The sequence below is a fragment of the Trypanosoma theileri genome (assembly GCF_002087225.1).
Source record: "Trypanosoma theileri isolate Edinburgh chromosome Unknown TM35_Tth_21_V1, whole genome shotgun sequence".
Lineage (NCBI taxonomy): Eukaryota > Euglenozoa > Kinetoplastea > Trypanosomatida > Trypanosomatidae > Trypanosoma > Trypanosoma theileri.
Genome location: NW_021639863.1, coordinates 45,447 through 73,029, shown reverse-complemented (window position 1 = coordinate 73,029; position 27,583 = coordinate 45,447). Strand labels below are relative to the sequence as shown.

General features: G+C 41.2%; 13 protein-coding genes across 13 annotated transcripts; 5 read left to right on the top strand and 8 right to left on the bottom strand.

Moving 5' to 3' along the window:
* Window positions 1-535: 535 nt before the first annotated feature.
* Window positions 536-1,942, top strand: TM35_000211310 (tartrate-resistant acid phosphatase type 5 precursor; the record flags this gene model as incomplete). Its single annotated transcript, XM_029026981.1, has 1 exon — window positions 536-1,942. One exon carries the CDS (start codon window positions 536-538, stop codon window positions 1,940-1,942), a length of 1,407 nt encoding a protein of 468 aa, XP_028881591.1.
* Window positions 1,943-2,389: 447 nt separating this feature from the next.
* On the top strand, window positions 2,390-3,343 carry TM35_000211300 (uncharacterized protein; the record flags this gene model as incomplete). Its single annotated transcript, XM_029026980.1, has 1 exon — window positions 2,390-3,343. One exon carries the CDS (start codon window positions 2,390-2,392, stop codon window positions 3,341-3,343), a length of 954 nt encoding a protein of 317 aa, XP_028881590.1.
* A 403-nt stretch (window positions 3,344-3,746) lies between these two features.
* Window positions 3,747-5,540, top strand: TM35_000211290 (protein farnesyltransferase; the record flags this gene model as incomplete). Its single annotated transcript, XM_029026979.1, has 1 exon — window positions 3,747-5,540. The coding sequence occupies one exon, from the start codon at window positions 3,747-3,749 to the stop codon at window positions 5,538-5,540; it is 1,794 nt and encodes a 597-aa protein (XP_028881589.1).
* Window positions 5,541-5,800: 260 nt separating this feature from the next.
* Window positions 5,801-8,131, top strand: TM35_000211280 (uncharacterized protein; the record flags this gene model as incomplete). The annotated part of the gene is made up of 1 exon (XM_029026978.1): window positions 5,801-8,131. The coding sequence occupies one exon, from the start codon at window positions 5,801-5,803 to the stop codon at window positions 8,129-8,131; it is 2,331 nt and encodes a 776-aa protein (XP_028881588.1).
* A 1,427-nt stretch (window positions 8,132-9,558) lies between these two features.
* TM35_000211270 (trifunctional enzyme alpha subunit, mitochondrial precursor-like protein) lies at window positions 9,559-12,006 on the bottom strand (the record flags this gene model as incomplete). The annotated part of the gene is made up of 1 exon (XM_029026977.1): window positions 9,559-12,006. The coding sequence occupies one exon, from the start codon at window positions 12,004-12,006 to the stop codon at window positions 9,559-9,561; it is 2,448 nt and encodes an 815-aa protein (XP_028881587.1).
* Window positions 12,007-13,051: 1,045 nt separating this feature from the next.
* Window positions 13,052-14,056, bottom strand: TM35_000211260 (glutathione-S-transferase/glutaredoxin; the record flags this gene model as incomplete). Its single annotated transcript, XM_029026976.1, has 1 exon — window positions 13,052-14,056. One exon carries the CDS (start codon window positions 14,054-14,056, stop codon window positions 13,052-13,054), a length of 1,005 nt encoding a protein of 334 aa, XP_028881586.1.
* Window positions 14,057-15,094: 1,038 nt separating this feature from the next.
* Window positions 15,095-15,643, bottom strand: TM35_000211250 (RNA-binding protein; the record flags this gene model as incomplete). Its single annotated transcript, XM_029026975.1, has 1 exon — window positions 15,095-15,643. The coding sequence occupies one exon, from the start codon at window positions 15,641-15,643 to the stop codon at window positions 15,095-15,097; it is 549 nt and encodes a 182-aa protein (XP_028881585.1).
* A 230-nt stretch (window positions 15,644-15,873) lies between these two features.
* On the bottom strand, window positions 15,874-16,509 carry TM35_000211240 (uncharacterized protein; the record flags this gene model as incomplete). Its single annotated transcript, XM_029026974.1, has 1 exon — window positions 15,874-16,509. One exon carries the CDS (start codon window positions 16,507-16,509, stop codon window positions 15,874-15,876), a length of 636 nt encoding a protein of 211 aa, XP_028881584.1.
* A 385-nt stretch (window positions 16,510-16,894) lies between these two features.
* On the bottom strand, window positions 16,895-17,563 carry TM35_000211230 (DSBA oxidoreductase; the record flags this gene model as incomplete). The annotated part of the gene is made up of 1 exon (XM_029026973.1): window positions 16,895-17,563. One exon carries the CDS (start codon window positions 17,561-17,563, stop codon window positions 16,895-16,897), a length of 669 nt encoding a protein of 222 aa, XP_028881583.1.
* A 298-nt stretch (window positions 17,564-17,861) lies between these two features.
* On the bottom strand, window positions 17,862-18,821 carry TM35_000211220 (abhydrolase domain-containing protein 11; the record flags this gene model as incomplete). Its single annotated transcript, XM_029026972.1, has 1 exon — window positions 17,862-18,821. One exon carries the CDS (start codon window positions 18,819-18,821, stop codon window positions 17,862-17,864), a length of 960 nt encoding a protein of 319 aa, XP_028881582.1.
* A 943-nt stretch (window positions 18,822-19,764) lies between these two features.
* TM35_000211210 (uncharacterized protein) lies at window positions 19,765-21,156 on the bottom strand (the record flags this gene model as incomplete). The annotated part of the gene is made up of 1 exon (XM_029026971.1): window positions 19,765-21,156. The coding sequence occupies one exon, from the start codon at window positions 21,154-21,156 to the stop codon at window positions 19,765-19,767; it is 1,392 nt and encodes a 463-aa protein (XP_028881581.1).
* A 258-nt stretch (window positions 21,157-21,414) lies between these two features.
* TM35_000211200 (uncharacterized protein) lies at window positions 21,415-22,524 on the bottom strand (the record flags this gene model as incomplete). The annotated part of the gene is made up of 1 exon (XM_029026970.1): window positions 21,415-22,524. The coding sequence occupies one exon, from the start codon at window positions 22,522-22,524 to the stop codon at window positions 21,415-21,417; it is 1,110 nt and encodes a 369-aa protein (XP_028881580.1).
* A 3,154-nt stretch (window positions 22,525-25,678) lies between these two features.
* Window positions 25,679-26,287, top strand: TM35_000211190 (Tbingi protein; the record flags this gene model as incomplete). The annotated part of the gene is made up of 1 exon (XM_029026969.1): window positions 25,679-26,287. The coding sequence occupies one exon, from the start codon at window positions 25,679-25,681 to the stop codon at window positions 26,285-26,287; it is 609 nt and encodes a 202-aa protein (XP_028881579.1).
* Between the last annotated feature and the right edge of the window lie 1,296 nt (window positions 26,288-27,583).

The following is a 27,583-nucleotide window of genomic DNA, read 5'->3' as shown; positions in this document are numbered from 1 at the left end:
ATTTATAGTGAAAGTAGGAAAATGACTTTCTTCTTTTTTTATTTTTGCATCCTTTCATTTTTTTTATTTTTTTTTTTTTCTTCTTGTCTTCAAAATATGTTGTGTGTTACTTTTTTACTTGTTGACAAAAGAAAAGTTTAGGTAACGGATAGACAGTGGAGTACTTAATGCGTGATGTATGATTGTAAAGGAAAAACCAATATATTATTGGGATTTTTTTTTGTATGTTGTTTTGTGTGATTTTATGCTTTCTCGTTTTCTTTTTTCTTTGCTTGGGGATGTGAATTATGTAGTAGTTGTAGGGTTTAATAGGTAAGGGACCAAAAAAAAAAAAAAAAGGAAGGAACTCGAGTTGTGATTTAATTCGTTTTCTCATTACTTGAAGAGAAAGAAGGAAAGGAGAAATTTTTGAACTCTTTCCTTTTTGCGTTTTATTGAAATTCTTTCTTTTTGTTTTCTTACATTTTCTCTCGGTTATTGTTGCAGTCATTGTTGGGGTTTTTTCGCCTGTAAAGTACCTTTTCCATACTTTAAAATGATGATGTTAGGTGGTATTGCCTCTCCTTCGCCGTTCCCCTGTGTTTTCTCAGCTTTAAGTATCGTTATTACTCTTGTCGTTGCTCTTCCTTCTGTTGTAGATGCTTACCCTGCTGTGCCGGACATTCCCCTCGCAGAGATAATGTTTGGGCCGTACAATAAAGATATGGTAGACATAATGGGAAGAGGAGGAGGAGGAGGAGCAAATCTAGAAGGAGTAGAAAGAAGAACAGCATCTCAATTTGTTGCAGGTACGGGAGAAAATGGGGAAACAGTAGGTGGGGAGAATGATGACTTTTGTTTTATTTCTCATGGTTGCTGGGGTGGAAAACCACCCCAACTCTCTGGACAGCAGGATGTCTCGTCGCTTATTTCACAACTTCTTACGAAGAGCAATGAAGATACCTCATCCAATAGCGAACATATTCGCTTTATTGTGGCGGCAGGAGACAACTTTTACAAGCATGGTGTACGGGATAAATATGATGATCGATTTTTTACAACTTTTGAGAGTTTTTATGATGGTAGAAATGCGACACAGCGTGTGCCCTGGCTTGTGGCGTTAGGTAATCACGATTATTACGGTAATTGGTGGGCACAGGTGAATTACACATATGCCACGAAGGAACAGGAGAAGTATAAACATCTCTGGCATCATCTCACCACCTCTGATGTGGTAGTATCGGGCCGTTGGTATATGCCCTATCCATATTATGCGATTAAAGTCAGTACTGACATGGTGGTGGTGGTAATTGATACAGTGCTTTTACATCGCTGCGCAAATAGTATGGAATCCTGTTGGGATGGTGGAAAACAGAAACAAATAGTAGAGAATTGGCTTCTGCATACATATGCTAATGTTCCATATAAAGTGGTAGTGGGGCATTACCCGGTATTGGCTAATGGACCACATGAGAACTTCCCGTGGCTTCAGGAGTGGCTTATTCCACTCATGGAAAAGTCGTGTGCGTCTGTGTATATACATGCTGATAATCACTACCTGCAGGTGTCAAAAAAAGGGTATCAGTATTATGCTAACAGTGGTGGTGGAGCTGGACTCCGTCTGCATTTTCCACTCAAACACAAGAGCTGGACTAAGGAGGAAAGCATTTTCCACGCCGTGGAGTATGGTGTAATGCTGCACTGCAAAAAAGATGGACGTATCACACATCGTGTGCTTGACAGAAAAGGTAAGGAACTCTTTCGATTCACCTCATGGGATGAAAATGATGCTCCAGCACTGCAACAGTGCCTGGCGAGGTTGAGAGCTGAAAATTATAACGCGGCTGATACGAATGACAGTTGTCCATTATTTACGTTTGGTCCACTTTTCATGATATTTCTTGTAGTTGTACTTCTTTCAATGCAGCGACGCAACCGTATACGGCCTCGGCGCTATGCATAATATATATATATATTGTTTATTACTATTATTATTTACTATTATTATTCAATAAACTGATGAGGGATCAGTAATCACAAAAAAAAAAAAAGAAAAACGTTGCAATTTTTATTTTTCATTGCAATGTAGGTGATTTTAAGTATTATTCCGTTCGGAAACACCAGAATAAAAAAAAGAGAAAATATATGTAAATCAAATAAATGTTGTAAACATGACCATATCTCTCTTTCTATTAAATAAACTTTCTAATTATTTATTTATTTATTATTATTATTATTATTATTATTATTATTATTATTATTATTATTATTATTATTATTATTATTATTATTATTATTATTTTCATTTCTTTTGATAAATTTATTGAAACACATGTATACAAACATAGGAAGGAATAGGTGATAACGAAACTGAGTTAGTAGTGTCAATATATTAAAACAGATTGGAGATATGATACCACACCCCAATTCTGTTTATCATCATCGGCATGGCCGTGAACTTCTTCCTCTGCTGTTACTTTTGCTTCTACTGGTAGTTTGGAAAGAAACAGTGGAAGTATACGCCGTTATTCCCGATAACGATAAGATGCTAGTAAATGTGTTTCCAATGCCCTTTGCATGTATATTAACTCAGTCCCCCACAAATTTTTCTGTAGATATTTTTCTGCAATCATTACTGGACATCCTTGTTACATTACCCGGAAATCATTTTAGTGATTTCACTCAAATGGAGCTTCTGGAGTACTGTGCTTGGGGTAATCTTACCCTAACCGGTGATTCTTACTGCCGGAATGGTGGTAAGGATTTGGGGGATGAGACAAATTTCAAATACACACTTGTGCGGTATGGAGTGATGGCGGATGATTTACATAAATTACAGCAACTCAACTACACACCATTGGGTGTAGCAGTTGGACCCATTTTACAACACTCTGATCCTGCTTTATATGTGCCAGGTGAGAATGATCTTTCGTTTGGTGTGGTAGTGTTCTCAAACGAAACAGTTGTAACAATTGTTTCTGTATTTTTATTATGCATCTTCATTCCCCTTATGTGTATTATATTTATTTGTCGACATGTACAGAATGTCCGAAAGGAGAAGGTGCGTGCGGAACTGGTACGACACGCATTATATGAATTGGCGAATTCAGGACATCAAGAACAGGAACAACAACAGGGGAATACAGACAATGTCAGTAGGAATAATCAAGATGGGGAAAGAGTGGCTGGTAGAGAGATGGAAAGAGAAATGAATGAGGTTCGATGGGGAGGGAGAAATATACCACTTTCAGTAGCACGTACACCATCGTACTGGCCATCATCTACCAACGCTGAAGAAATCCAGCGGCAGCAGGGACGAGAATGGTATGAAAGAGAGCTGGCACCTAAACCCTCTCGGCAGTAGTTTTTGGGGTTATAATAGTGGCATGTGACAACTTTTTTTATTTTATTTTTTTTATATTGATTTTCTAGGTGCATCTTCTTTTTAGTGATTTTCTTTTCTTTTTTCTTTTTTTTCACGTACTTGCTGATATAGGGTGCTCTTGCAAGGTTAAAGTTTATCTCCGTGCACTCTAAATAATGTGAACTTTATGTAATCCCCCTTTTTTCTTTCGTTTTCTCTTTCTCCCTCTCTATGTATATATATTTAACTTTTATACCCCAGTACATATATAGATATTGTATATTGCCTTGTGAAGAAGAAGAAGAAGGCAAAACTTCTGTCTTGCAGAGAGAAGTGAGAGGTACTACATAGGTGTATAGACAAAGGTATATATATATATATCTGAAGTCTTGCTGCTTCTTCCATGGGTGACCCACGTGTGTGTTTTTCAGAGGCCACGTCAACGACGCTGGCCCAGCGTGATGTGGAACTAAAACTTCTAGAGTTTCTGCAATTGTATCAACCTGAAGTATATGCTCTTTGGGCTTCACATCCTGATGCTAACTTTGATGAACATGGTGGAGAAAAAATACAGGGTGATGATGAAAGTAAGAGTAGTTCTGCTGGTAATCTTCATTTGTACCGTAGCGTGCATGAAAGATATGTTTTATTATCCCTATTGGGGTTTAAGGATGCTGTGGAAAGGCAATATTGTGTGCAACCATGGATTGTTTTTTGGGTTTTACATACAGCAGAATTACTTGGTTTTAAAGAAGAGTTGTACAAGAATATTTCGCCTGATGCACTCGGAGAATTCCTCCTTGCTTGTCTTCAAGAAGAAAAAGCAGACACCAGTATGAGTACCAAAAGTAGTGATACGAATGTACTCAAGGGAGAAATTAACAATGACGACAAGAAGAATGATAATACAACTCAAAATACGAACTGTTCAGAAACAGTCTTCTTGCAACCCTCTGATAAGTTACTTGATGATTCTAATGATGATGGAAAACGTCTTGTGGGATTTGCAGGTGGCCGATTAGCGCAAAAACCACATCTTGCTGCATCATATGCGGCGGTGTGTGCACTTTGTATGCTAGGGAATCCATTACATTTGCGTTCTATTCCTAGAGCAGCTATTAAAAGATGGTTGCTTGAACTTCGTGAAGATGATGGGAGTTTCCGTGTACATATTGGTGGAGAGGCAGATGTCCGAGCGTCCTACTGTGTAGCCGTCCTCGTGACGCTGCTGCAATTGGAAGATGTTGTGGCTTACAAAGATGGACGAGATGAGAAGATTCTGACTAGACAAGCAGCAGAATTTGTAGCATCTTGCCAGACACATGAGGGTGGCTTTTCATCTGCGAGTGGGGCATCAGAGGCCCATGGGTCTTATACATTGTGTGGACTTGCCAGCCTTCTGTTGATGCAGCAACCGCATTTGTGTAAGTACACCTCCCTGCGTCGCTGGTTGGCATCACGGCAAATGAAATTTGAGGGTGGATTTAATGGACGAACTAATAAACTTGTGGATTCATGTTACTCGTACTGGGTGGGTGCTTCACATGTGTTGATGGGAGTAGGTGAGGCCTATGCACGATTTTTTACACAAAAAGGCGGGGCTCAGTCTCTTACAGCGCGAGAGATTATGTTGCTTGATCAGGCGCAGTTAATTGATGTATCCAGTATATCTCTTATTAATGAAGATGACTGGTATAAGGCGGAGGAAACGTGTCAAGAGCAATTAGGGAATGTTAAAGCATTTATGAATACTCTTTCATCACCTTCTACCTCTTCCTTCTTTGATGAGGAAGTTGGAGATTTTTTATTTAATCAGAGACGTCAAATGTTGTATATTCTATCTTGCTGTCAAGATAAAGTGATGGGTGGACTAAAAGATAAACCAGAATGTCCAAATGACACCTATCATACATGTTACGCCCTTTCTGGTATGAGTTTAGCCCAAAACCTACAATACATGCCCACTCCACCTCTTTCTGAAGGAATTATTTACAAAGAATCAATTTCTCGTGGATATATCCCTGGGGAACGCGATGAATATGGTGTTGTACTAACATTAAATGATAGTAACAATGACAAAAAGAAGGAAGAGAAAAATCAGGAGCTACTATGTCCTATAAATCCCATATTTAATATTCATCGAAGTGGTGTCTTGACTGCACTGCGTTTGTGGGGAGGAAAATCTTTTCTCTGCTAAACCCTAACTCTCTACATCAAGAATTAAAAGAATCACATTACTCTGCACGGATCATCCATGATAAAGAAAAAAAAAAAAAACACCTAGGGTTTTTTTTTTTTGATAATTATGTTTTCATTTTCTTTATTTCTTTCTATATTTTTTTTTCTTTTCTTCTCTTCTGAGACCTAACCTAACGCTCTATATTTTATTTTTATTTTTTTGTTTTTATTTCTCCTGTGTTTCTCTTCAAATGAATTAGATATTCGTATAAGTATATTATGCAAAATAGTCTAACTTCTCAAAAAAAAAGTGAATCCACAGGTACTGATCCTGCTGTTCACGCTGGATCAGGGGGAATTCGTCTCGAACAACTTGCTAGTGAACACATGGACGTTAAGCGGTGGATTAATTCCTCACTGCAAAGCCTGAAATCAACGGAAAATACTTCAGAGGAAAACGATGTAGAAGTGGAGGCTCGAGTAACACGACTCTTTAATCGACTACAAAGTTATTTACAAGAGGTTGGAGGATCTGTGGAAGACACTATCACACAGGCTCTAGTGCGATTGCCGAGAACAGGACTTGAAGTTGGTCGAATGGCTACAGATGCTCAACAATTACAACAACAGTTACAGACTATGCAAGAAGTGGTACAGTCAGCAGTAGAGGCTGCCGCTAAACCATATGTAGCACAGTTGAATGCTTTTAAAAAAACTCAAGATAAACTTACTCGATGTGCTGATATGCTTCGAAAAGCCTCAGAAGTAGACAATGATATGAAGCAACTTGATGATGTTATGCAACAGTTGCGTACAGCTCCAACAGAGGTTGACATGGATGCAGTGGCAGTGATTATTGGTCAACTTCGAAGCAATCTTGCAGAGTTACAAAAAGTAGATGTGAGCTTTGGTGAAAAGCAGCAAGAAGCTGTAGAACGGTATGAGCAGACTGTTCAACATGCTGTAGAAGTAGAATGTATGGAGAAACTACGGAGAAGGGAAGTAAATCGTGCAGCTCAGTTATTGAAAGTACTTGATGCCATTGGTCGTGCTGATGTTATTCTTCAACAATATGCTGTGGAAAGTATGATGAATGAGAAAGAGAGAGTGGAGCGGCTTCTTGGTGAAAGTGGTTCTACAGTTAGTACAATTTCTGCTACCCGAGCGGCAGAGGTGCTTAAAACTCAATTAATGCCATCTATTGGACATGCTCTTGCAGATCATTTGGATTTTCTCTTGTGTATGGCTCAGACTGAGGAAAATGAAGACGTAGACGCAAAAATAACAGAAAAAAACTCTATAAAACACCAAGAGAAGGAATCACGTACAGTGAAAGTATTACAACTGATGGTGGATGAGGTAAGTGGTAGTATCGCCAAAGCGTTGGTACCCGTTTTGGATCGAGTAGAGCGCAATCAAGATTTGGTTCTTTGCTGTGATGCGATGCGACAGCTCAAAATTGGGGATGAAACAAATGAACATAACAAAAATAAAAACATTAAAAATTATTCTCAGTTACGAGAGAAGATTGCTAAACAGATTTCTGCTTATGCTATCTCTGAAATGATTCAATTATTTGCTCAATCTAATATATTGGAAGCATTTACACAACGTGAAGTTTGTCGTTTAGAAGCTCTTGTGAAAGATCCACAAATTACTATGAAACGTGAGCGTTTTAAAGCGGCAATGGATTTAGTAATGGATGCTGTAAAGAGTATCGTTCGTTTTTTTCCAGAGAAAACACTCCCAATGTGTGTTTCAAGATGGCGAGAAGCTATTTTAGAAGCTATCTCCCGGTTACGACCCACACCAAGGACGCCACAGGAAAGTTTACTTGAGCGACTCTCTGCCGCTCGTACAGTTGTGCGACAGTTGCTACTAACAGGTCAAAAAAATATTTCTGATTACCTCGGTTCTCCTGAATTACAAAGGTTATATCCAAGTGTAGCAGATGCTGTGGATACTCAGCTTCGCACCCAGTTCTGGGGACCCCTCACAGAAGCTCTTGATAACTGCGTTCAGGACTGCCAGTATGCTGTGAAACGGACTATTATTGAACCAGTTATTGCTAAAGCTGCAGGATACGAATCGCAACGTTTGTGGGGATTCAAAGAGGGTGAAAGTGTTGATGAAACTGCAGGTGTAGTATCGCCCTCACCCATTCCCTACACAGCGGCTCAAGTTGCACCAACGGAGCTTGTACGAGCACTTGGCGAAGCTATTGTTGAAATCCCACTAGCCTTGGAAGGGCTTCGCGGAGATGGTGATGTTCGATTTGAAGGAATTGAGGAACTACTGGAAGAAGTTGCGGAGTATTGGCTTGACGACATTGTGCGAACTGCCGTGGCTGATTTTATAGAAGAAAAAGTTGGAAAAATCACTATTTATTTTCCCAATTCTCAGCCAGATGCCGCTAAGAAGGAAGCCGCCGCAGTTGAGCAGCTTGCAACAGATCTAGGATACCTAAAGAGCGTCCTTGCAGCAGTCAGTGATGACCCTTTCGAGGAGCTCGAACGAGCGTTGGCGAGACTTAAAGCGGTCAGACTTCCGGTGGGAGAGCCTATTTCGGTTCGCGGACTAATCGAGGAAAGGGCGAACGCTAGCCCGTAGAAAACTTCTTTTTTTACATATTTCTTTCGATCTCTGTTTTTACGTCTCTGTGTGCGCGTGTTGTTTCGCATCTTTTTTGGCTTTGTCCCCGGTGGGGTGGGGTGCGGCTGCCGGCCGGCCTCTCTCTATGGAACGCGCCGGCCGGTGCAAAAAAATAAAAAATAAAAAGGCGAGGGTGGGCTCTGGAAACGGATATTTCTGTTTTCTTTTTTTTTTTCTTTGGGAGGGGGCGGGTTGCCGTTATATTTGGATATTGTGGTTGGTAAATGTTTTTTTTTTTTTTTTTTTTAGTGTAGGTTTTTCTTTCTTTTCATGCAAAAGCGCATGCTTTTGTTTTGGAACCGTTTCTCTGGAGAGTCAAAAAAAAAAAAAAAAAAAAAAAAAAAAAGGGGGTCAGAGAGAAATTCCCGGGACCCCATACGCCACCCGGGGGCCTGGGACCGCGGGCGAGGCGGCCGGCGTTCCCACATGAAAACCGAACGCCCCAACCAGGGAGGGGGGGGGCGGGCAAAGCCGCCAGGGGGGCCCCCCCTCCGCCACCCCCGGGAAAGAAAGAAAAAATAGAAAACCGCGCCCCCCGAGGGAGGGAGGGGGGCTTTCGAACCCCCGCCCCCCGCCCGAGGGCCCAAAATTGGGGGAACGGCCGCGGGGCGCCCGGAAAGCAGGAGAGGGCCATCCCTCCTCCATCCTCCGGGGGGAAGGGGTCCCGGGGCAGCGCCGCCGCCCATCTCGTCCTCTTTTTTTTTTTTTTTTTTTTTTTTTTTCTTTTTTCCTTCCCTCCACGCCCTCTTGGGAACTAAAAACAGGAACGCCTAAAAAAGTAAAAGAAAGAAAAAAGAGAAGGGGGAAAAAGTTTGAAGAGCGGGTTTGTTTGGGACTTTGGTCCCCGCACCTCCGGCCTCGCAAAAATCAAGGAGAAAAAAACGACAACGAGAACGATAAAACGAACAGAGAAATTTCCAGAAAAAAAATTTTTTAACAAAACCCAAAAAGATGACGCTCGCAGAAACGGAAAACCCGGGAATGCGCACCAAGAAGCGGGCGCAGTAAAAATTTGCAACGCTCAAACGCGTACGAAAAATAAGCGATGAAAAATAAAACAAAACAAAACAATAAAAAGAAATACTGGCAATCAGGTTTGGCATCGTCCGTGCTATTAAAAACTTTATAAAATATATATTTATTATTCATACGCGTATATGCGTGCCCAATGTCAAATCCGAAAAAAGGTGAGAACAACAGAGGGAGAATAATAATAATAACATAAGAGAGGGTCTTTTTTTTTTTTTTTTTTAACAAGGAAGGAAAAAACAAGAAACAAAAAAACAAAGCAAAAACCCTTCAACTATTTTAGTTCATGCTGCCGCCTGTTTTTTCACCTGCGCTTCTACACCACCCCCTCCCCCACCTCCCTAGACATTCCGCTTTCAGTAAAACTTAACTTGTGGGTAACCTGAACGTTCCTTGTAGGGTACAAACGGTCTGTTCGGGAAGAATCGTTTCTCTTCCTTTACCATCGTGAGTAGCAAAGGACTTGGGGCATAGCGATCACTTCCTGTCTCATCTTGAAATTGTCGAAGTCTACCAACAACCGCTTGAAGACCGCGGTGATCCGCATGTTGCAACAAACCACCTCGAAATGCTGGAAAACCTGTGCCCCATATCATACCAATATCCACATCTTCAGGAGTGGCAGCAACACCTTCTTGTAGAATATAGCAAGCTTCATTAACCATAAGTAAAACACAACGATCAACAATTTCGTTTTCATCCTTACTTTTCTTAGATTGAGGAAAATATTTTTCAAGAGTTTCAGTATTCATTACTGTTTCTTTTCCTTTTGCATCATATCGGTACAATCCTTTACCATTTTTTTTGCCAAGGTAACCATCCTTCATCATTTGTTCAACCTGAGAACCGACAGCAAATCGTTTAGATTTAATCCCTTCCGAGAGTACCGGTCCAACGTGACAAGCAATATCAAGACCAACTTCATCTAAAAGACGAAAAGGTCCCATAGGCATCCCAAAATTAAGCATAGCTTTCTCAATTAAAGCCAAATCCACTTCTTCTTCTATTGCAAGACGAGATGCTTCAGCCATATAAACACCAAGAATTCGATTTACAACAAAACCTGGTGCATCATTTACAATAATAGGTTTTTTACCAGTTTTAAGTGCCAAATTAAAGATGACTGCCGCTGTTTCAGCTGAAGTTTTCTTTCCTTTAATTACTTCTACCAATGGCATTTTTGAAACTGGGTTAAAAAAATGCATCCCAACAATACGTTCTGGGTATTTAGAAACTGTTTGCATTTCAGTTAAGCTAAGTGAAGAAGTATTAGTAGCGAAAATATTTTTACCATTTATGACACCTTGATTCTCCATTTCTTGAATAATTTTCTTTTTAATATCCATAACTTCAACTGCAGCTTCCACAATTACATCAACATCATGAAACACGGTATCAGAAGTTCCACCAGTTACCAATTTCATTTTAGCCTCCATAACAGTAGGAGTTATTTTCTTTCTTACCACTGCCGTTTTAAACTCCCCTCGTACCATTTCAATACCCTTGTCAACTGCTTCTTGTTTTACATCCTTTACCGCCACAGGGATACCTTTGTTGGCAAAGTAGTGAACAATACCAGATCCCATTACTCCCGCACCAATTACACCCACTTTACGTACAGGAGGTACTTTATCCTTTGAAATTCCGGTTTTTCGCTCACTCTTTTTCATCCCTTCATCAAGAAAATATAAAGCAATTTGATTTTTTGCCTCTGGTGTAACCAAAAGTTCACTGAATATATCCCGTTCCTTCGCCAATCCTTCCTTTTCTGAATGAGCAGCTGAGTATATAATAGCTTCTAATGCTTTATATTGCGCAATATATTTTCCTTTTGTTTTTTTATTTAACATTTCAATGGTTTTATTGCCAACAATTTTTCGTCCAAATGAAGTACGCTCCAAAAAACGATCCATCAATGATATATTTTTTCGTTTCATTGGTTTTAATGGTTTATCCACGAGTCTGCCAGACCACTTTCGTACACCTTCAAAAAATCGTTCCTCACCTTCCCATCGAGGTTCTGCCTCAATAACTGCATCCAGTACACCTGCTTTCTTTGCTTTTGGTGCTTTTGCAGGTACACTAGTCATAATCCATTGAACTGCTGTAGCAAGGCCAACGAAACGTTGAAGGCGTACTGTACCACCTGCCCCAGGAAGAAGACCCAACAAACACTCTGGTAAACCCACAGATCCATTTGATGCTAGTAGACGATGGTGACAAGCAAGGGTCATTTCAAATCCACCACCCAAAGCAAGACCATTTATGGCAGCCACAACAGGAAAAGGCTCCTGTTGAATACGATTAAACAATCCATGACCCATTTTAGCCGCTTCTGATGCCATTTTTCTGTCTGTGAGAGGGTACAGTTGATCCAGGTCAGCACCAACACAGAAGGAAGATTTGGCACTCGCAATGATAACAACGCGAGCCTTATTTTCTGCCACAAGCTTTTCCACAATATCTAATGCTTGATGCATACATTTTACAAACTCTTCACCCAAAGCATTAGCGCTGGAGCCAGCACGATCCATCACAATCCAGGCGTAAATTCCGGAGTCAACATATACTGTGACATGTTTTCCTGCAGGGTGAATTGCCCAAATGCGATTTTTTAGAATACAACTTTTGAAATCGTTCACAGAGACAGTTGTTTTTTTCCCTGATGGCACCTCAACAGGAGGTTCAGAATTTAATGGTGCATTGGTTTTGCACATACAGCTTTGACAGTGTAGTTGCTGATGGAAAAAACCTGATATAAATCCCAATGCTGGTAATTTTCCAAGTCCGTTACGCCGCATCATCTCTGATACTGTGAATACTTATAAAGTATTTTTTTTTTTTTTTGTACTTTTATCGATGTTGGGGTTAAGGTTGGGGTTATTCTATTTCCAGACGAGCAGTCAAAGTTATTATTAATACAACTAAACACTGGAAACAGAAAGGAATATATATATATACGAAAGAGAGAAAGAAAGGAAGAAAGAGAAATGCAGAAAAAAAGATATTTACGCTTTTCTTTTCACAATTTCCTCTATAAAATAGTTTTTTTTTTCCCCCGTTCTCAACAGAACATATATTTCAGGAAACGTGAGTGGATAATTTGACTTTCTCAGAAATACAGCCCCAAAGAAAATTATGCTTCTTGACTTGAGCTAAATCTTGTAGAAAAGTACCATAAGAAAAAAGGGTGTAAAAGAGTTTATCCATATCATGTGCATACACACCCTTGTCACACAAGCAAGCTGCAAAACAAGTAGAAAAGAAATAAATTAATTCTTCTATACAATCTACCGGAAGAAATTCATCCCTGTGGGAATTACCAAATGACAGTTTCCCTAGGGCTACTACCTCGCCAAACTCTTCTTCCTTAGTATGGAAGGGACTCAGATGGAAACATAAGATGGTAACACAAACAGTCAAAACCCAAATCCTTCCTCTGGGCGTTCCTTCTTGCCAATCATATCTCCACAGAGAGAAAGAGAAAGAGGCATAACAAATAGGAAAGAAATATTTTTCCACTCAGAACCCACTATACTATATAGACCTTCTCTAGAAGCATATTCCTTTCTCTAATTCCCGGTAAAAAAAAAAAAACCATCCAGCTAATTTCTTACAATAACAAAAAAAAAAAAAGCAAAACATGTTGAAAACGAAGTAGAAACATTATTACGATAACGAAATATGTTAACCACTATGATTTGTATACAGTTTCCCACCCCTTCCTTCTTCACTTCTACAATGCACAGATGCCTACATACACAGAGAGCTAGAGAGAGAGAGAGGGAGGGAGGGAAACACAAACATATTTAATTATCATCCCAACTTCTGCATTTTAGCCTCATAGATTCAAGCGTTCTTCGCTATGCGCCTCTGCATCACATCATCCATTGCAGCATTCCACTCTCCAATATCCCCTTCATGTAGAATATTCCTCAGTCTAGGATGGGCATCAATAATACGTGTAACTGCATACATTTCCACATCCGCTATATCTGGTTCTTTACCGCCATGAAATTTTTGGCTAGGATCATCCTGTAAACGTGAAGAAAAGAATTCCAACTCTTTACGCAGCCACACATGTGTATCCTTGGGTGGTGCTTCACTCATATCAGATTTCTGAGACTTAAGACTTGGTTGAATCTTGTACTTTGAGAGGACACATAGGACAGATGCCCCAAATACATGAAAAAATATATTGTGATAACGTGTTGGGGTTACATATGGATAAGAAGCAAATGCATCTCTCCAAGTACCATTAGTAACTACAAAACTCACGGCTTGAAACCGTTCTGTAATCCACTGGCGTGTTTCCAAGACCCGTTGATTCTCAAGCTGTTCAGCAAATCCCAAAGGAACAGATAATGAGGAAATAATCTTCTGAGAATCCACCACATAGACTCCCTCCCCATCCTCTCCAGAGACAGGATGAGAACTATCTTCCATTCGAGTCAATCGTATTTGAGGCACTAAAGTGTATCGAGAATCTGGAATCCCTTCGCCAGAGAGTGTGTCAACATTTACTATTTCAAATGGGACACAATGGTAACGCAGCACCCATTCTACCTTAGCACAGTACGGGCATCCCAAGAGGCGATAAAGTGTCATGCTAAAGTCCTGCCCTTTATGATGTTGTCCATTGCGTTGAGTGCTTCCGCTCCATGGTAGATGTGTTGCTCGGAATGCTTCAGTGAGGAGATCCTTGTCCTGTAAGGCGTTAAACTCGTCAGCAGAGAGTTGACGTGGTGCTGTGCTGTTCGCTCTGTTTCTGCAAGTCCCATACCAATAAGCCGTCCCTCCTATAATACCACCCCCGGCAAGAGTTATATACAACCTGCGAGAACCAAAGCGCATTTGGCGTAATATTGTTGTTTCTTTGTATTTCTTTTAGTGGGGAAAAAAAAGGGGGAAGGATAAGGGTAATTAATCTTTTAATCGTTGCCTCTCCTACTAATATGAACTGTTTTTGTTTATTTATTTATTTTTCGTATGTATGAATATTTCTATGTTGCTATTCACGTGTGTGCGTCGTCGCACAGGGATACCTTTCTCCACTAAATCCAATACACAACTAAATCCCAAAAGAAAAAAGAAAAGAAAAGAAAAGAAAAAGGCCAGCAGAATGCGGTAAGAAAAAAAAAGAAAGAATGCAACACAAAACATATGTATATATTTTTAGAGACCGAATACCATCACCTTCTTCACAACTAACAACAGCACCACACAAAGACACATCATGCGGCACAGATTCTCATAAAGCAGCAACAATAAAACTTGTATCGCAAAATAAATATTCTTCAGCACTATACTCCCACCAGACCACAGTTGTTCGTAACCTTCTCCCTTTTACCACCTCCCCTTCCTCTTCCTCTTTCGGTGCTTTTCACCAAAAGAAAAAGGAAATCAAATCAGAGGGAAATTGATACTGCAAACAGTGAATGCAAGGAAAAAGGTGCAAGGAATAGAGAGGGGAGTAATAGCGACGTCTCAACTTCAGCATGCAAACACAAGCAAGGCAAAAATACACACAAAAGATTACCATATGGAAATCAACGGTCATTTATAGGGGCTCACGCAATTCTTTTTTTTTTTTTTTTTTTTTTTTTTTAATCTCCCTCACCTTCTTACGTGTATTCTTAAAAGGCGTACATACGCCCAGTTAGAAATGCGGACGCGCAGAGCAACAAAATGAACAAAGAAAAATGGGGAACCCCAAACGGGGAGATGATGAACTGAAGAAACGACAAAAAAAAAAATAAACCTTTTCTGTAACGTCTCAGACATATCCTGGGATAGTTCAGCAGACCTCTCCTTTATCTCCCCTCTCTCTCTCTCTCTCTCTCGCTCACTGAGATATATATGTATATTCCCCAATCAAGAATGTACAACTCCCTAGAACCGGCCTCGGTCGGAAGTCACATTTGCAATGTCCGGCACAGGATTTGTAGGGTTCATTTGATGCACCGTAATGGCAGAACAGACTCCGAATGGAGAAATATTTGGACTGTTCTTAGCATAGCTCACTTGAATCATACGGTTCGCAAGCATTTTGTACCGATTATGAAGTGTGAAAATGGCTGTATCTGCCTCCTCCACACTTGAGTACGTAACAAAGGCAGCACCCTTACTACGGTTATTCAGATCGCGTAAAATGTGGATCTGCTCAACCGTACCGTAGGCGCTGAAGAGTTCATAGAGTCGATTTTCATCACTCTCAAAGGGAAGTTGACCTACAAAAAGCTTTGCCGCTGTAGAACTTATCGACGGAGCACTACTTGACTCTGATGTCAGCCCAAGTTGTGGTTGTGGTTGTGGTGGTTGTTGTTGTGGCTGTGGCTGTGGCTGTGGCAAAAGAGCATAGGATGTTTTATGCGGTGATGCTACTTCGGGGTTTCTGGGTTTCCACGGTTCAGCCTGTGGTCGAAGGGTTGCGGGTTTCATTTACAAGATCTTAATGTGAGTTAAAGGGTTTACTGCTAGTGGATGTCAACACGCTACCATAAGTGAAAGGGAGAGAGAGATAATGGAAGAAAACAGCTGTAATAAAGAAAAGGAAAAAAAAAAAAAAAACTTATCACATGTATTTTTTCACGTTACCAATACTTTTAATGGAAGAACTATGATATTTACAAAACAGAAAACGCATGCTGTGGAGGAACAAAAAGAAAAAGTTACAACTTGGATGTACGTTGTGACCCTTTCCTATAGAAGATTTTGGCGTGATTGGCTTTTGCACACAGCACCGACTTACCACTCTGAAATTGGTAAATCTCTGCAGATAAAAAACAAATCCGCTGACCAACACGCAAAACACGACTCTTCAGCGTGAATGCACATTCTGTAGTGAGTGACTGCAGAAACTCAACATCGAGAGATACCGAGACATGAGTACACACTTCTGTCACCACACTCAAATGGGCTGATGTCAGTGCATCGATTATAAAGCATAAAATACCTTCATCAACGACACCTTCTATTACTCTGGCGTCACTGGAGCTCCCTATTGGTACGGCTGAAAGAGAACTATCAGCACACATGATCCATGACATGATAGTTCCCTCTGTCTCAAGTGAAGTACCTCCGTTATCTGCTAAAGGCGAAGCAGCAACAGGAACAAAAGTAGCATCATTATTAGTACCAGTAGGAGTAGTAATGAAATCAGAGGATGTGACTTCAGATATCATTTCTACTTTTTCAGTGTTTAAACGAGCATGGTAGCAGATGATATCTCGTGTAGACGGCGGGGCAGTTGAAAAAAACTGTCTTACACGCCTTGTCACTTCTGCTGGATTGATGGGGCTACACATTTGAATCCTCAGATTTTTCGTTATTTTTTGATCTAATTATATACCTATCAGTTTTCTAGTTAAAAAGAAAGAAGGTAAGAATTATTGTTCTCGTTTGAAAAGATAAAAACCAATCTTATCCCTCATTACATCATCATAAACTCAGATCCAATGTATGATTAAGCAACCAGCAAAAAAAAAAAAAACAAAAAAAACCATATGACAAGAACCTAGGGTAATTGTGCCAAACACGGAAATAATAAAACAATAATAATAATAATAATAATAATAATAATAATAATAATAATAATAATAATAATAAACAAATAAGTAAAAAGTGCAAACTTTAGACATGGTCTTGAAAAGAAAGTATATAAATGCTGAGAATATCTTACTTTTACTAAATCTATACATTTTTTCGAAGCACTTCTGCAAAAACACACAGATTCTGACTACCACTTATGATTTGGCCATTAGGGAACGTGAAGTGTGGTACTCCGTTGAACCCACGTGGTGGATGCAGTCGAGTACGCCGCAAGACGTCATCCAAGAAATTCTGCAAATCCCTGTCTCCAAGTATACTTTGTACTTCCTCCCTCGTGATACCCACCTCCTTCGTGGCTTCTACCAACTCAGAGAGCACCCCCAAATTCCTTCCCTCCTGATGGGTTCGCCGAAAAAGTACCTCTTGGAGGTCTGATTGGAGTTTGTAGTCCCGCTGCCTTTCACCAAAGTACGTGAGTAGGAGATGGCAATTGTACGTATTGAATGTGCGCGCGTCACCCCTCAGAGAAAACTGCAGACCTAGATCAGACGCTGTTGAGCGCCTGTTTAGGGGAATAGTCTCCGGTAGCTGCATCCACTGCCGCACTACCTCACTGCCAAACTTCTTCCCCAGCACATCTACAACTCGTGGTCCCGGTGACTGCATCTCTGGGTAAAGTTGAAACGGCCGCCAGTGAAGCTCCAGGGGGATATCCTGCTCACTCGCAGCCTTTTCGATCGATCGCTTCCCCACCCAGCACCAAGGACAGGTCACATCAGATATAACTTCTACAACTACCTGTTTAGTCATTGGATTATTATTTTCTTTTCTTTTTGCTTTTTCCTATCGTCACCTTGGCTTCTTTACTTAGTATTTTTGGTTGTTTCCCTAACAACGTTGCCAATGGTAGCTGTAAATAGTTCTTGTGAAATAGGGTGAGGAAAAAAAAAAAAAACTCATACACAGCTCTTATTATTATTATTATTATTATTATTATTATTGACTGATATGCCTATTGATTCTGTGAAGTAGCAAAATAAAAAAAAAAAAGGATTGTTCAGGATTTTCCAGAATGAGGATGCCTACACAGCCTTATATGTGACTCGCGTCACAAATTATGCTGAATGTCCAACCCTCTCACAAAATCCTCTATTAGCTGTGCCGTCTCCTCCAACTTATCATAGTACAGATTATGCCCGGCATTCTGAAGAACATACTCCTTCACGTTAACTGCAGACTTATTCCACAATCCATGGTACTTTGTGTCTCCTCCTATTGGAGAAAGCCCTCCCAAAACAGAGAGAATAGGAACTCTAATCTTACAATGCGCACTATTTTTGATAGTAGTGTCAGACAAGAAGACAGAGCGACGTTGCAAGGCCTTTTCCAAAACAGGAATATTACATTTCCATAATGCTGGAGATTCTACTTTACCATTAGCTCGAACAATACGAATATTAGTGGTAAAGAAGTCACGCACACGTCGGTCCTTTATACCACATCTTGAAAACTCCTCTTGGGCAGAACGCATATCTCTAATACTCGATAAATTAACTTTTTTCATAAGGTTCATATATTCAGACAACTCATTTTCAATAGAGGAAGGAAACAAAGAACCTGTAAGTGGAGGCATGTCCAAGCTCACCAAACCAGAGACAAAAACTCGTCCTTCCCGTCTAGAGTCATTCTCTTGATTCATAAGAAACTTTGTCCACGCCAAGGAACCCATGCTATGTCCTACAGCCAATATGTTCGGTGGAACTGTGTTCTCTGCAATTAAATACCCCTTTTCTTCCATCCACATATTTATATCAGCAACTAGTTCATCAAGTGTGTGACTTGATGTATGTGGCGAGAGACCGTGATTTCTGCAATCAACTGTGATGGCCTCCACCTGTCGGCATTGCTCTTCTAAAGTGCAACCCCGTTGCAGTCGTCGTGCAAGTGAAAGTAAAGAATTGCCATGAGAAAGAAACCCATGCAAAAAGATGAAATGTATGGGTGGCCCTTTAGAAGGAGATCTCGCTGAACAGACTCTATTACTGTACAGCCTAACAGGTGACGTCATTCAGTGTATGCACAACTCAACTATTACCTACTACTCATGATCTCCTTCAATAAAAGCAAAAATAAAAGACAAAAAAAAAACGGAAAGGAAAAAAAAGAACAAAAACACATGAGAGAGATATGTCAAAAAAAAAAAAAAAAAGCTACAAGAAGACAACCCCACTCCTATTATTCTCTTGTTACCTAGAATAATCATCTCGGTGAATGTTCTTTTGATGGATAAGGACATGACATCAACTGCTAATACAGAATGCTTTTCCATAAATAATTAGAAAGCATGCACTTTGATTGATACAATGTGTATGTGTGTATAATATTACTTTTCTTCTACATGTCAACAAAAGAAGTTGGTACAAACATTACTGCCATTTGAAGCAAAAAACTGCATACATCCAAGGGGAAGAAAAAAGAGAAACAGTAGCAAAAAAAAAAAAAAAACAACTCCAGGTATATCGGGGACATCAATGTACAAACTATAAAAAGAGAGGTATATAGTAGCAAGCTCACGGAACGTAAAGACGTCCTTTATAGCTTGCAATACTCCCAACCAAAAAAGTGGGAAGAAAAAAAAAAGGAAGGAAAAAAGAGAGGTTGAAATTTGGATGGAGTTTTATAATACAATACAAGAAAGAGACTCTCTTCATAACATCCGAGCACAGACGCATAGAATGAATTTAGGAAAATAGATTATGCATCTTTCTTTCTTGTTTCCCGATACCATCCGTCTCAGGATTATGTATGTGGGTAATTACCCAAACACGATACTTGACATATTAGACTATTCTCTCATTTCACAATCAACGAAGTCACTTCCATACACGTATATTTAAAGAAAAAAATCAAATAAAAAAGAACACTTCACACCCGTGATTTCTGAGTATGCGTTGGCCTCTTCACTCTGCTCTTTATCATCATGGTGGATATCCTACGAAATTGCTCCAGAGTCAAGGGCTAAACAATGAAAGTGACGCCAAAGTACGGGAATCCTGTGAGTTCCCCACAGCAATTCCCTCTTCACCTTCAGAAACAAAAGACCCTAGTACAGGGACAATAAACGTCGCTGGATTTGACAAGTTACGATTACCTCCTTCAATGAGTTCCGAAACATCAAGAATATTCGCAAACTGTGGCAAACAACCCCAATGTGAAGAAAGGGCTTTTGATCCTTCATTACTGCGATTGCTGTGTATCAATGGTTTACTTTGACCTTCAGTACCAGTAAGCTCTGAAGAATTCATTCTGCATCGAATCATACGTGCTGAATTACAGAATTGATTACCCCTTACATGCCACATGGAGTTTACTTCTCTATGTATATTTTCCAAACCCGGTTGACTCAAAGAACTCAGCTCTCTCTCAAAACCAGGATGAGGAAAATTTAATTTTACATTAGTGGATCCATTGATTCCAGTGAGAACAGATAATTGTGTGTTATCGTTACTACCATAAACTGCACCATTAGATGAACCAAGGGTACTGCCAAAATGACTCTGCCAATAAAAAGGTTCTGGGAGGCAAAAACCAAATGCATTAGGTGCAATAGACACCAAAGAAGCTTGCATATCCTGTTTGCTTCCCAACTCAAAGGACGGAGGGTGAGAGAGTGATCTTTCTTCTCCTGTTCCTATCAGCTCATGAGGAGCTTGATAAGGCAAAAGAAATGAGTTTTCGTTTACTGTCTCTTTATTAAACGAGATTGTGCCCTGCTGGGTCTGGAGATCTTGAGTCGATAAAACTGTACATTTTTCTGTTCCATTCCTTGTTTGAGGAACAGGATGTAAGGGTGCTGAAAGATTCTGTCTTGTAGAAGATTCAGCAACGTATTTCCTTTCTTGTACATCTGTACTTTCTTTGGTAGTTACATCTGCTTTGTCCAATGTGTCAAGATTAACTGGTGGTATATCCGGGCATTTGCAGCCCAGGTTAGCAACATCCTTCTTAGTTACCGATTTCTCGCACATGGGATGAGAATCTACAGGATACATAAAATAACTTGGAGAAGGACAACTTCGTTCATATGAAGCACTTAATTGACGTTGAGGGTTACCTCTTGTCATTGGTTCCACTAAGTTCCGAAGAACTGGTCTCCCCCGAAGAAATAAATCTTCTTGTTTCAAAGAACCATGAACATCAACAGCAACGCCATCAAGGTCGTTACTAAGTCCAGAAGATTTTAAATTACTGCTCAAGAGCTGCCTTTCGTGTGAGAGCTCTGTATTAACGGTTTCAGCTGCTGTGACATCATCAGATGACAGTATTTCTTTCTCCACATCTGCCACAACGACTACAGGTTCACCAGAAACAACAGCAGGAGGGGGCCCAACAGAACGACTCATCAGAGAAATGAAAAAAAGCAAAATATTAAACGAAAGGTTATAAACAAAAAGGGCTTCTGTTTGTATCCTAGTGTCAAACAAAGAGCCAAAATTTAAAAAAAAAAAAACTTTATTGGAGAGGAGAAAAATGGAAAAAAAAAAAAAGAAGAGAAACATTTTTTAGTTCATCACGCAATGTTAAACACAAGACTTCTAATTAAATCACGCGGTTAAACATCAGAAAAACGAAAATGGTTGCAGAATAAACTAATAATTACACTACATAAAAGATGGGAGAGCACTTAGTTCGCACTCAATTATGGAGTCATCAGATACACTGATAACATTGTCTCCCGTTGCTTTTGAGTAGCAGACAAATGCCTCACTTGGGAATGACAATTTCCCTACACAGAAGAGTTCTTTCGCGTTAGCTAGATCCTCTTTTTCACGTTGTTTTCGAAACTCATCCTTACTCAACTCTTCCAGATCATATTTTTCTTCCGGGTATCGCAAGAAAAGTACTACAACTGAAACTCCATTCCAACCACGACTTCGCATAATTTCTTCTGTAATATATTTTTCAATGGGAACACGTACAATACCAAACCCCAATTTGTATGCAGCAGTTTGTAATTTCCTTTCACCATCAGGAATACGTATAAAATGGCTCAAAACAACCATACTGGGAAAACATCTGGAACCATTGTTTTCCTCTTCATTTCCTTCTATGGATGCCTGGAGGAGCGACTTGCAAGTTCCAAGGAGATTTTCAATGTCAACTCGGTAGTAAAGTAAATCAGAACCTAATATGGCACGAATATCTCCTTTTAATAAATGTTCTTTACGACCGCTAAAACGTCCTAATAGAGAAAGTAACTGATCCGTGCCCTCTTTACACCACTCTAGAGGATACGTAATTAAAGTCCGATCCTTCACATTCTGTGTAGATTCCATAAATTCATCACAATCACCTCGAAAAAGTGACAAACCAAGTCGTTTTGCACTTGCTTCTATTAATTCTAGACAGTCATGGGAAGCATCTGTGAAAGCCACAGACAATTCTGGAAAAAGAGTGGCAGTTGTGAATCCAACAAGACCACACCCACAGCCCAATTCAACAACCCAGTTTCTCGAAGCCTCAGAACATCCTTCAACTGATCGCTCTGGTAATAGCATTCGTCCAAACATAACGATAAATGCAGCAAGTACTTGGGCTCCTTCGTAAACACGAAGACCAGTTGAGCACGTTATATCATTTTTGCCTTCTACTTTTGTTTCTGATTTAGTACAACGAAAGTAATGATCTTTAGGTGTAGCACAAGCAATTTCAATTTTTAGAAATGAGGTACCATCAGCCGACCCAAGAACCTCAAAAGTTTCAAAGTTCATGGACTAAAGTCGATATTACAGGAAACAAAAATAAAATAAAAATAAAGATCAAAAATAAAGCAATTACATAAGCAATAAGGGATTCAAGAATCGAACAACACGCACAGTATGTATAATCCAGTGAAAACAAAACGTTTAAGAAACATATTTTTTTTCTTCATGCTGCTGGTATTAGGGCAGAAAAAATTTTTACTCAGTTTTCCATTTCTCTTCTTTTACTTGACGTACGACATAACAATAAAGAAAACTTATTCCAAGAACGATAATCAGAAAAGAAAAAACCAGCATCCCAAAAACCTGTGCAACAACAATTCCATTCTCACCTAGGGGGGAGAACAATCCAAGCACCTTCTCTGTACTGTTAGAAGAAGCCTCTATACCAACTGCGAGCATCATGAGATGTACACCTACAAAGCAGAGAGGTAGTGTGTGGGATGGTATAAACATCAGCTAATCTTTCCCTACCAAAACGAAAACAGAATCAAAGAAGAATTGTTTTGTTTCTATCAGCATTTGTTTTATTTCCACCAAACATGCAACCCACACCTTATGATAAGAAGAAGAAAATAATAAAAATAAAACCAAATGGAATCAAGATCCTGAGAAAGAAAGTCTCAAAAACTCTGTTGATAAAAATGTAACTTTCTTCCTTCTTAGTGAGAAGAAACTATCTTGTGCGATAGTGTCGAGTTTCACAATCGCTGGTTACCAACATCATGGAGTGTCCCACCCCTCTAAAGGAGGTGGTGTTTCGATTCTTGTGCGTGAAGATCTGCCAGTAAAAAGAGGACTCACCGTAGTTGCAAGCATTGAGCATGCTCATGCAACGATCCACATGTCAGAAGGTCTGGCGCTCACAGTGACGTCACCATATTCTTCCCTCCGGGGAGATCATATACAACGTCGCAACTAGACACGCTTTTGACGACAAGCGGACCTCACCCCAATGGTGCAGATGCTAATGCGCATGCAATGGCATGGGATCGCGCGATCCCCCCAGATACCCGTGGCGATGTGCTAGTACAATAGTGCTTAGATAATGACTACGTTATTCATAACACTGGAGACTGCACTCGCCACACCACACGCCATGGTCCGTCCGCGCCAGATGTGACAATATCCCGAGAATGCCTTCTAGAGTCATGGGCGGCACCCTTCTCCCCGGATAGCGACCATTACATCATCCTCTTCGACGTAGCAGTAGTGGATGATGACGAACCGCTGCGGTTCCCTCGCCCTCGCGCTCCCATTTATGCATGGAAGAAGGCGAAATGGTCTCGCTTTCGTCAACTGACGAACGCACAGCGCAATAAATCTCTTAAAGAGAAAATGAGTGTTCACAAGAGAGAACGACTACTGACCTCCGCCATCCGTATCGCAACAGCTGCGGCGGTTCCACGCGGAGGTCGAGAGACTGCCCCTTTTGGGCTCCAGAATTAGATGAAATCGAAAAGAAGATTCACAGTTGTAAACCCTCTGTCTCTCAAGACGGACTGGTAGCTCACAGAAGGGAAATGCCAAGACAAGCATCCCATAAGAGATGGAAAACCCTCTGTAATAACATGGCCGTGGCAGACGGCTGCTGTTGGAACATTTTGAAGAGGATTTACGCCCCGCGACCCCTCAGTACCCCGGCGATAAAGATTAACAACACGGTACTCACGGAAAATCAGAAAGCCAAGCACTTTATCCGCTTATATTCACGACGAGCTAAACGTCATCCACATTCCTACCCTCCACCACCCATTCCAGTAACCGATACAGAATTCATCCCCATTACAACAGTAGAACTGGAACGGGCACAGCGTCTCCTTCCTAAAGCGACGGCCGCAGGACCAGATGGTATCTACGGTGAGGCACTCCAATACTTTGGACCTCGCGCCAAAGCAGAGACTCTTGCTCTCTTCAACGAGAGTCTCCGTACGGGCGTGGTTCCAGTCCCTTGGAAAGCAGGCATCATTGTACCACTCCTTAAACCCAGAAAGAAAGCGACAGATCTAGATTCGTTCAGACCAGTTACCCTCACTAGTTGTCTGTCCAAATTAATGGAACGGATCATTGCAGCCCGAATTAGAGATGTCATTGAAAACAAACTGACCCCACAACAGTCTGGATTCAGGCTTCTCCACTCTACATTAGATCAACTATTGCATCTACGCGCAGCCCTCACAAGACCCACCCCTGATTCGCGTACAGGTGCAGTATTCGTAGATTACGCCAAAGCTTTCGATACTGTAGACCATGATCGAATAGTTAGTGCGATGCGTGAGATGGATATCCCATCGCACATCATTCGATGGTCTGCATCTTTCCTGAAAGGACGCCAAGCCAAAGTACGAGTAAACAGTAAATCCTCTCCTTTAATGCATTTCAACCGTGGCGTACCACAAGGAACAGTTCTAGGACCGCTTATGTTCATTATAGTAATGAACACACTAAGCAAACGATTATCCCAAGTTCCCTTATTATTTCATGGGTTTTTCGGCGATGATCTCACACTAGCAGTACGACACGTCAACGGAGACATCATCAACAGTACACTGCAACAAGGACTAAACGTGGTGGACGAATGGTCCAGAAACTATTTTATGGAAATCAACGTGGGCAAGACGAAGTACACTTTTTTTGGTACCACCAACCCGCATCCCCTTTCTCTTAAACTACGCGGTATCCCCGTAGGTCCGGAGAAGGCACCTAAACTCCTAGGCATCATATTCCAAAACTACCGAGGCATGTCTACCCATGTGGTTCAAACGAAACAACGCATGAATTTTCGTTTACTACAACTCGCAGCAATCTCTTCAACCACATGGGGACCGAAGCGTGACGTCCTTCGAGCCTTCTACCTGACGCTAGTTCAAGCCCAGACACTCTACGGTTTTGAGGTCTGGTATTGGGATGCGGCTCCCACTTCACGCAAACTCCTCGATGCAGGACAAAACAAAGCTTGCCGAACCATAGCAGGTATCCCATATGGATGTCGCTCCGCCGACGCATTACGTGAAGCCCGTCTTCTCCCATTAGAAATGACGGCCATGATCCGGAGCCTAAAATATTTAATGCGATGCCAAACACGAGGTGGATCCCTCAAAGAGAAAGCGCAGAACAAGTCTATCACGAAACCCATCCAGTACGAGAATTCTATGAACGCATCATGAAAATATATCCAACACTTGTTATAGAGCCACGCGAGCCCTCTTTACTGACACCAACTCTACGGTTCGGTAAACGCGCTCGCTTCTTCACATCGCTGGAAAACGTATCAGCTGATGACCCAGAAGAACAGAAAAGAGAAGCATCCGAGCGTTGGATAGCCCGTCACTTCCGCCGTAAAGGCGCAGAACCGCCGCCGCGTACCCATTATGAAATCTGGACTGATGGCTCCGTATTTCTCGGAGTAAAATCTGGAGCAGCAGCAATGATATACAAAGATGGTGAACTGCTCTGTACCACACATAGAGGCGCTGGCCCCCTAGCCTGCAGCTACACAGCTGAATCCGTAGCGCTATACGAAGGTTTACGGAGACTCCTCAAAATAATTCCCGCAAATAATCCAACGCCATGCAGGGTCTCCATTTTCACGGACTCACTGTCGCTTCTCACGGCACTGGAAACAGGCCCACTGACCGTAAAAGACCCATTACTACGCCTCCTGTGGAAACTGATCCTTCAAGTGCAACGTCGCAAGGCCCGTATACGACTACAATTTATCTTTGGCCACTGCGGTGTAGTAAAAAATGAAAAATGCGACACAGAAGCTTAAAAAGATGCAGAACTCCCACAAAGAACTGATACTTGGATCACAGATATAATAGCCTACGCCAAACGCATACTTAACGGAGAGGATACGCCCCCTCCCTCCCATAGATCAAAAATCACTGGACACTGGGACCCCACCAAAGACAATCCGGAACTCACTAGAGAGGAAGAAACAGCCTTAGCACGTTTTCGCACAGGTGCTTCGCATCGCTATGGCTGGTTTCTGCGCAAGGTGCGACCCCATATTCCCCCTGGTTGTCGCTGGTTTAATCCCCAACGAGTCAACATACCATTACCCGTTATTCCAACTGAGCTAAAATGACCGCGCTATGCACTAAACAAAGCAACAGACCCCGCCACCTGCAGCGAATGTGGGACACAATACTCATGCAAAAGCGGCTTAGAGAGCTGGTTTGACCGAATTGTCCCCCATGGCTCGTGACATTTCCGCATGGGTAGAGAGGCGCCGGGCGGCAGAAATGTAGCCGGACCCTTTGCTTCCGCGACAAAATTTTTTTTAATATTAGGGCAAACGGCCTTCACACATTTAAGTGGTTTAGGGAAGAATTTCTTGAATATCAAATACACTCTAATTTTTTTTTTGATGGCTGGCTGAAATTTCTTGATATTGGGTTTTGGGGCATGGTTTCATTATCTTGCCGTAAGGTTTTATGGATGGGCAATCTGGGTTATGTATTATTTTAGCAAACTCGTCTGCGCAGCATCCTTTCTCACTTTGCATTTTGGCAATTTGTCTTGGGTACTATGATGCGGAAATGTGGTGTCTAATGGTTGCGGATGCGCCTTGAACAAGAAAACCTTTCGTGCGTCTGAACTTGGTTATTTCAAGAGTAATTTTGCCAACCTTTTATCCCCCATCACCCAGGGTCAACCGAGAGGTGAGTGGTGCATTTCGGTGCCACGGTGGGGGTTCGGAAAGAAGATGCTTCAGGTTTACCCAATGGCGCCGGCAACCGCGCAGCCATTCCAATGCCAGAGGCTGTTTGTCCCTCTATATTTCTTTTATGCTTCTAATGCCCCAAAGTCTCTGCAAAGGTGTTTTTGTTTTTTTGCAAGGAATTTATTCCGGTTAGCCTTCTACCATGGAAATGGGCCCCGGGAGAACTATGAAACTTTTATTGCGGCCGAATCAAAATCGCCGAGAGACGCGTTATGCCGTATAATGTGTTGATTGCCCCATTGGGGGATGGGAATGCTGCCCCATTGGTTGTGAGAAATTCTTTGTGGAGCGCTACGTCTGGCGTTTGGGCGCCTTCTCTGCCAGCGAATTGCGTCCACT